The 9,329-nt window shown below is 37.1% G+C and overlaps 1 protein-coding gene across 1 annotated transcript; it reads right to left on the reverse strand.

Moving 5' to 3' along the window:
- Positions 1-1,586: 1,586 nt before the first annotated feature.
- On the reverse strand, positions 1,587-6,048 carry LOC104905731 (sm-like protein LSM5). Its single transcript, XM_010694344.4, is given in 5 exon segments — positions 1,587-2,006; positions 2,091-2,163; positions 5,578-5,648; positions 5,650-5,702; positions 5,796-6,048. Coding segments are annotated over 5 exon segments (267 nt in total). The 5' UTR covers positions 5,833-6,048; the 3' UTR covers positions 1,587-1,973.
- Between the last annotated feature and the right edge of the window lie 3,281 nt (positions 6,049-9,329).

A 9,329-nucleotide genomic window follows, 5' to 3' on the forward strand; every position in this document is an offset into this window, starting at 1 on the left:
AAGTTCTAAATTGATAGCTTGGTCTAGAGGTTCCGAAGTTGATGCTTTTTCTAAATCTAGGAAAGATTCCCAAACTTTTCCAGTCTTAGCATGTTCTTGGCCACTCTTGTAGGCTGTGTAGAGGCTACTTTACCAATCTTAGCATATTCTTGGCCAGTCTTGTCGGCTGTAGAGGCTCTTGGTGTTATTTCAGTCCATAGTCAAGACAACAAAGCATAGAGAGATTATTGTATGGTAGTTTTGAAACTTCAGTTCACAATAGGGGTGTTAATGAGCCAGGGTGGCTCGCAAACTGTTCGAGCTCGGCTCGGTCAAAGCTCGGCTCGAGAGGGCTCGGCTTGAGTTCGAGATCGGCTCGTGACCTTAACGAGCCAAGCCTGAGCCTAGTAGAGTTCGGCTCGAAAGCTGGCAAACATGTTCGAAAAATTTTAAAATAAAATTTTTGTACATTAATTTTTAACCCAACTTGAATTTCAATTTTAAGTCCACTTTAAAAATATATATCAATTTAAAAGTTTTAGCCCAATTAAAAAATACAAACTAAGAGCTTTTTTCTCAGCCCAAATAAAATGTAAAACAAAACAAACCATTGAAACACCAAAAAGAAATACTGGAATGTTAAACGCCAACATTCAGATTTCAGCCGTTCTTCTTCAACGGTTTTCGAAAAACCCTAAACCCCAATCTCGAGTACCATACCTATGTGTTGGTGGCGAGAAGCAGTCTGCGGCGGCGAGCAACATCTTCTTCGCCGGCGAGCAGGATGACCAGTAGTGTTCCACTTGTTTTCGTTAATTTTTTTTGTTTTTTTCGATTTAATCTGAATTTATGTGCCATAGTATGATGAATTCTAAGTTTTTCTATCTAATCTGAATTCGAAGTTTGAAGTATGCATTTCGTTCGTTGGAAAAAACTAGATATTCGATGCATTTCGTGCTGAAATGTAGCAGAAACATTCTCGAGCTTTTTCGAGCCGAGCCTCCAGCCGAGCCGAATTTTTCTTTTCTCGAGCTCGAGCCGAGCTCGGATTTTCGAGCTCGACGAGCTTCGAGCTCGGACCCTCACGATCTCGAGCCGAGCCTAGCCCTGTTCGGTCTCGACTCGGCTCGTTAACACCCCTAGTTCACAAGCTGATAATTTTGAAAAACATGTAACCAGTTTGGAAGTTTGGGTTCTTGCGAATCCTCCGCCTAGAAGTGCCATAATGGTGTCCAAAACTGTTCCATAAATCAAGGATGCAGAGCTGAATTCCTCTTGCTTGATCTAACAAATACCAATTTTCCCTCAATTTCAATGCAATTAAAAATCCATACCTAACCTTTGAAATCTCAACTTCCAATATTCAAAGTTCAAACTCCTCGAAATCATAATCCATTTCTAAACTAGCAAGGTGCACACACGAAAACACTGCACTAAACTCCAAAAGATATTATGGCAACGGAAAACTGCATTGCGTTACAAACTGCACATTTCTCAATATTCAAAATAATGACGAGTTTGGCACTTGGGAGTGCAACTAGCCTATAAGATTCCACACCAAAAAGAAAAAACATTTGCAGTCAACTTAACCAAAATCAATAGGATGCTTCCGTCGAATATAGATTTCCTTACGAATTACGTTCATCATTAAAAGGCAGGTTCATATGCAACAAGAATGTGATCTGCTCGTAAATGTAAAAATATTGGATACAAGTGCCTCAGTATCAATCTATTAATCCACAACTAATTTCTCAGTGCAAGGTCTGATGTACCAACACTGGCAGTGTTAGGTTTTACAAATAATGGAACCTCACTGCCATAATAGAACGTAAGTAATAATACATCATTGCCACCCTAATTTTTCTAGTGAGACCCTTTATGATCAACTTTAGGCATCATAGATTTTCACCAGACAAAACTTCCCAGTAAACTAAAACTTATCAAGGTCATGAACACCAAAAGAATAACGGCACATACTAAAAGGCAATAAGCTGTCATTCTGAATCAGGCGAACCACCAGGAACCAACTGCATCACCCAATATCAGAAGACATAATTAGCCCGTGTCGATTAATTTACTTTCCACAAAAGAAAACCAAACCGGTCACTTACAATGGCAATGTTGTTTCCGTTGAGCAAAATCTGATCAAGTTTTGTGATTCTTCGTCCTTCAGCTGTAATTTCACTGTCATACAGTGAAAAGAAAATAAATGCTTAAATCAGTTTTACCAAGTTGAATAAGATTTTAGTATTTACCCAGCTCTAGTTTGGAACAAAAATTTAAACTCCCCCAATACAGCACATGCAAACACCATAGGTATACAACTCAAATGATGACAGACATTAAACAGTTAAACGTGGGATCATAACGACTCAACATAAGAATAAAATTACTTCCTCCGTTTCAAAATAGATGGTACATTGTTGACTAAAACGCTTGTCGAGACACTACTTTGACTACTAATATCTTTAATTATGTATTAGAGTAAAGTATAAAATTTTGATTTTCTGAAAATATACATTAAGACAAATCCAACAACATATTACATTATAACATTTGATTTTACCTAATAGTAAATAATGCATGGTCAAACCTCATTCATGAATAGTGGAAAAATCAACAATGTAGCATCTATTTTGAAACGGAGGAAGTATATATTTCTCTTCAAACACACCATCAAAATCATAACATCAATACATCTTAATCTTAACTAAACACCTTTCTTGTCATCTTCATAAATATACAACTTATGTTACTGAGACTCTGAGTACCACAGATACATGTTTAAGTGTCCAACTCAACTAATACATGAAAACTTTTTAGGCTTATGACCCACAATAATTTCTCGAAGGGTCTATACCCATGTCAAAGTCAAAGTGTCTGGCACAGGGTACTTAAAAAAAGTCAGAGTAACATGAACATTCCCCTCATAACTAGTCAGTCAATGAATATCCACCTAGCAGAAAGCACTTTCCATTTGTTTTCACGTATTCAAGGCAGTTTGATTAGTCTGCCTCTTAACTATCACTAGCAGTGTCTCTTTCACCCCAAAAAAGAACACCAGCCACTTAGCTAATAGCTTGTAACCAGAACCCACCAATACTCACGTAAGTCACGTTGAAGCGACTGGCAAGAGGTACTTAAGGTAAAATGAAAAATCCAAGTAACATGAACATTCCCCTAATAACTAAAACCTTCCCTCACTAGATAGTCAATAACTATCCACTCAGCTTTACTCAAAAATAACTATCCACCCACCAGATAGGAACTTTCCATTTTCTTTCACGTACACAAGGTAGTTTGATTAGTCTGCCTTTTAACTATCACTAAGCAGTGTCTCTTTCACCTTCTGGAAAATCACACCAGCCAATTAGCTGATTAACTTGTAAAAAGAGGTCTAGAACCGACCAGTACAAGTTGTATAACTAATGAGTCTGCATGCACAGATAATTGATATTTCTATGGTCATGTGGGCACCGATGCCCAACATGAAAAGGAAAGGATCGAACAATGGAATATTTGCTAAAATTGGCCACCCTGCTTGCCAAAGAACCTTTCCGAGCAAAACAGCTGTTACCAACAAAATGAAAAAGGAGCCATCAAGTTCCAAACTTTTGGCAAGGTAAATCCCCCATGACAATATTTTGAAAGGGTTCCTCATATGCTCCTCATATAGAGGCTGATAAAGTTACAAACTGAAAGGCATCCCAATGAAAAAGTTTCACAAAGGGGTATCCAATCAAACAAGATTCATCATTGACTTTACCAAGCACATATTGTCAGATTATGAGATTGCCTGATGTTCTTAAATCTGCTAAAGTGTCTTCTAGGTTGTATTCCACCTCGACACCTCCATCTCTCATGACCTCATCAACGCGCCTTGCTAAAAAAACAAGAGGTGCACAACTTCATGTACCAGTCGTAGGTTATTGCACCTGTCTTTCCTACAGTATACTCTGTTACATGGACTCGCCTTGCACTTGGACACGCTATTCAATATTTAGGTAGAAAATGCGGGTTTATGGCCAGGCGAAAATTCTCTTAACCATAACCTCATGCTCTTAATGTGAGGATCTGCATGCTTTCCTTATAATTGCACATTAAAACTCAACCTTTTGGTGCCCTCTTGTATATACAATAATATCCCCGGAGTCTCATAAATTTGCAAAATGCACCGAAATGGTATAACAAAATAAAACTAAAAATATCTACCCAGAAAATAAGTCCTATAAACTATGAGTAACAGATTGAGGAACAAACTTGCAAAGAATGCAAGACTACTAAATGCAGAAAAATCACCAACTGTAGGCGAGTTTAATAACATTCAGTAAGGAAAGGACCAAACTATCTTTTTGACTTGATGCCACCCATGAATTTCTCTCTCCCGAGTCTTCCCATGAATTTTTTAAATTTATTGATTCTCTAAAACATTACTAATTAATGACATTGGTGCTTTATTGATGATTAGGTGCTAAAATTAGTGTTGTAGATCTACCATTTGCATTAACCATCTTCAATTTTGTTCCTTCTTTTCACATTGGGTACTTCAATTTGGGTTGAAATTCTTGTGTGTGCATTTTTTCCATTTGTATCATTCTGGGCATTTTGCTGAAATTTCAGGTTCTTGAAGTACTGCTATTTTTTAGGTTCGAATTTTTATAGGTATTCTGTCTTGATTAATGGCAGGGGAAACCGGGTTCCTATTAGCATCAGTAATTCCACTAGCTATCATAAACTATTAATTCTAGATTCCAGTAGGTCACGCCTACTCCAGGCTAGGAGTAAATCACCATCCATCTATTTGTACAAATCAGTCTATCAATCTTTTCAGGGAGGAATTCGGTTACTCACAAATGAGAAAGATTAGAATATAAGCATCTCCTACATTTACTAACCGTCATTCGACACTAGCCTAAATAAAAATTTCTCCCAAATATCCCAACAATACCCTCAAAAAGCCCTGAAAACGAATAGTATTGCTATTTATACCTCATACCCCCACCCCTAAAAAAGAAATTTAATCAATCATACCTAACTCAAATGTTACTACCCATTGCACCACAAAGGCACGAACACTGGCCAACTCAACTCAACTGCCCGCCATAGCCGGCCATCGCCACCAACCAACATCTCTAACCAATAACCACTGCATTACTAAGTCCACCTCCTTAGCTAAAACAGACATTCTATCGTTAGGTCTTCTTGACTCTACAGTTCAATTCAGCGGTGGCTTGTAGTAACAAGGGTTGGGCGCTGAAGGAAGGAGAAGGATGGCAGGTGAGGGGAAAACCAACCGGAGGCGATCCTATAAGGGTATAAAACTGTAACTCCCAATCGTAATTAGTGCGAGATACAATAATACAGGGCGATGGATAACAAAGCCCTTTAAACTATCAACCCTTCCTCATAAAAGAAGAACAAAAAGACTATACAAATTCTACATAAGAGCAACTGCCGGAAATAGAATTTGGTTGAACGCTAAAACCCTAAATCGGAACATATGCTCACATACAATAAATTAATTCGCCGAAAAAAACATTTGAAAACTGAAAACCCTAATTGGAAAGCAAAAAAGGTGGAGAGAGAAAGAGAACATACTATTCAGTAACGTCTTCAAGCACCATGTTCACATACACGTCGAAACCTCGAAGAGTGCCAACAAGTTCTTTTGTCTCCCTTCATTATCACCCAAATTTTCGAACCTATGCACCTGTCTATCAACTCTGTAATTCACCCAAAAGAATTCAGTTATAATAAACTCAAAAAAAGCATATAAAAAGAATGAAGAGTACAAGCAGAAGGAAACAAAAGAAAACCTGAGGGAAGAAGTTGGGAAGGATTGTTTGACGACATTGGAATTAATATCGGACCTTGTAGAGAGAGAGATTGAGTATGTGTTTGAGGAAAGGAGGAGTGATACAACTACAAGACACTCTCACTTCGATAGAAAGACTGCCGAGTTACCCGACGTGGGTACAAGCCGCTTTTGTGCTCAAGTTAAATCAGGTTTAACAATCCGTCTAGATCCAGGTCACATCAAAAATATTGTGGACCAAGTCTAGGTACGTGCGCCGCTACAAACTAGTTACTCCCACTTTTCAAAATTTGTGATTTTCTCTCTCTTCAATAAGATTCTCTCATTCTAAAATTTTAACAAAAACAGTGGTTCAGAATAAACATACACTCTATCATGTCAAAACATATCTCTATTATATAAGCCAAGGGAAGTTATGGTGTCCACTTTTGAAAAGACTTATATACTCTTAATCTCACAAAAAATAATAAAGAATAAATTTTCTTGATTCTTTCCTCATTTATAAATATAGGTATTCAGGAAAGTTCTACATTACTAGAAAGACATACATTGAAAAGTATAAATAGAAGAAACTCGCAATTTAAAATATAAACTGAGGATTAAATTAATTTCCAAACAATTATTAAAACAAAGATTTACAAAGATTCTTACTATCTAAACTCTTAGTTGGAATAACAATTTCAAATAATATGCATAAAGAAACCATAAAAGAATTAAGAAATTTTGATAATATTCAAAAAAAAAATCGGGCTCACAATTAGTTGAGATAATAATAGAGATTAAATAGATGAACAAACATCATTTGATAATATCAATTTATAATTATTTTTGTTGAAGCATTATTCAGTATTCACCATAGTATGCTCAAAACATCAATCACCTAATAAATTTAAATTGAAAGACTACTCATAAATACACATATAAAATATATGGATTTTTAAATAAATAAAAGACATAACGTAGAGCATTGTTTGAAAGGAGAGTTGTTCAATTATCAACCAAATACAAGATAATATACAGTTGCACGCATTGCGTGCATATAGTGCTAATTATATCATGTCAAAGTACACTATCATGTCAACACGATAACGATCGATTATGATAATTTTGTATGATATACAAATAAACTACACTATATCATCTCAAAATACATTATATCATGTCAAAACACACTATATCATGTAACACTATCATGCCAAAAAACACAGTAAAACACTATCATGTCAAAACACACTATATTATTTCAAAATACACTATACCATGTCAATATAAATTATATCATGCAAAACACTCGTGCCAAAAAACTCAACAAAACACTATCATGTCAAAATACACTATATCATTTTAAATTACACCATGTTATTTCAAAATACACTATATCATTTCAAAATACACTATCGGGAGAGAGAAGTTATCGGGAGAGAGAAAGAGAGGAAGACTGAACGCGGCATAAACTGAAAGTTCTAATCATTACAACTCACGTGAGATGGATCGGGTGCACACTAAGTTTTACTGTGCTTCGGGTTCATATTAGTTTTTTTCCATGTCTAAACATAAGATTAAGGCTATACCTAATTTTTACTTAAATTGGTTCAAATGAAATCAAATAAGTCCATATTAGATTTGATAATAAATAAGTTCAAATTAGATTAGATAAGTTCATATCATACTTATATTTAAAAACTTATTAGTATTGTTACTATTGTTATTAGTATTATTATTATTATTATTATTATTACTAATATAATTATAGTTTTCCTGATTGTAATTATTACGATTATTAAGAAAAATTATCAAGAATAAACCATCCTTTGCGCAGTCCGCTAAAAAAAATCAACCAGTTGATTATCCTGGAATAAGCTAACTTCAATACCATTTAAATTTTTAACAAGTCAAATGACTTGTTGCCAGTTTAACAGGTCAATTTTTTTTTTTATTTTTGCAACTCTAAATTATTTTCTCTCTATACCCTCTCTTCTTCTCCTTTCGCTCTCTGCCCTCTCTTCTTTTCCTTTCTCTCTTTATCCTCTCCTCTTCTTCTTTCTCTAGTGCCACCATCCCCAACCATGGCTACCAACTTTCTTCCCTCCAAATCCCACCACCACCATCTTAAAATCAAGCCCATTTTATCGTTGCATCATCATCAATAATTAGTAGGAAGCACTGGTGCCCATCTTATTATTGAATCACCATCAATAACTCGAATTCTTGTTGTCGTGAGTAAGTATTTTGGTGCATCTAGGAAAGCACCACGGGCGCATCCGTCCGCACTGAGGCTAGGGAGACATGAGATATCACGGGCGCAGACAACTCGTCAAGCTTTTGCTAGATTCCTGTCTTTTTTTGCTGCGGGTTAGTGGGGCGCAGTGAAAACAGACTGTGGGGAGCTGATCCATGATGGTTGCAGGCACAATGAGTCTCGATGGGTTGTAAGATAGTTGCATTATAGTGTTGCGGTAAAGGTTGAAGTGACGGAGGTAGAGCTGTGAGAAAATATAATTAGGGTTTAAAAGCTTGCCTTCTGATTCCTTCCTCATACAATATATATTACAAGTATATTAAGGAAACCTAAACAAGAAAGGAAATATACAAGTATATGGAAACTATATACAACATATCCGTAACACCCTCCCTCAAGTTGGAGCATGGGAAGGATCGAGAATTCCTAACTTGGACAACAAGAACTGAAACTGGGATTTGTCGAGAGCTTTGGTGAAGATATCGGCTAACTGAACTGAAGTGGAAACATAGGAAGGAGCAAGTAAACCCTCAGTGATGGCATCACGCACAAAGTGACAGTCGAACACTTACATTTGCTTGCATCATGACCAAACTTTTTACAGTGTTTACATTCATTAAGAGACCAACACTTAGAGACATCGTGACCATGTTTGTTGCAGTGAGAGCACAAAGGCCGATCAGAGTTAGGCCGAGGGGACTGACCACGACCGCGAGCCGGGGATGCGTGCACAGCAAACCCAAGGACATCGGGGGGATTAGGATAGGACGAGGCAGAGGCTCGAACCCACTCATCTTGAACCGCCAAGTGATAGGCACGATCAAGAGAGGGAAAAGGGTCCGAGGACAATATGTGAGACCGGAGAGGAGCAAAACTCAAATGTAAACCCATTAAAAATTCATGAAGGCGTTAAGCATCACGCCGAGATTCATGACGGGCAGCCGCATCACAAGATAAACAACAGGAACAGGAAATTAAAGACTCATATTTATTCAACTCTTCCCACGGACTATTAAGTGTACCATAATATGTAGCAACATGCATGGTGGATGTTTGTACACATTTAGATATAGAAGATTTAATGTGATGAATTTTCGGGCCATTAGTCATAGAAAAACGAGTGCGGAGGTGCGCCCAAAGGCGATGAGCCTCGCGAAATTTAGATAGGGCCGACCGTACCTCATGATCGATGGTGTTGGTAATCCACGAGAGAATCATCGCGTTCACCGTAACCCAGTCAGATCCGGTGTAGGGCGGCACTGCGGCGGTGATCGTGCCATCAACAAACGCAAACTT

This window comes from Beta vulgaris, chromosome 1 (genome assembly GCF_026745355.1).
Source record: "Beta vulgaris subsp. vulgaris cultivar EL10 chromosome 1, EL10.2, whole genome shotgun sequence".
NCBI classification, from domain to species: Eukaryota; Viridiplantae; Streptophyta; class Magnoliopsida; order Caryophyllales; family Amaranthaceae; genus Beta; species Beta vulgaris.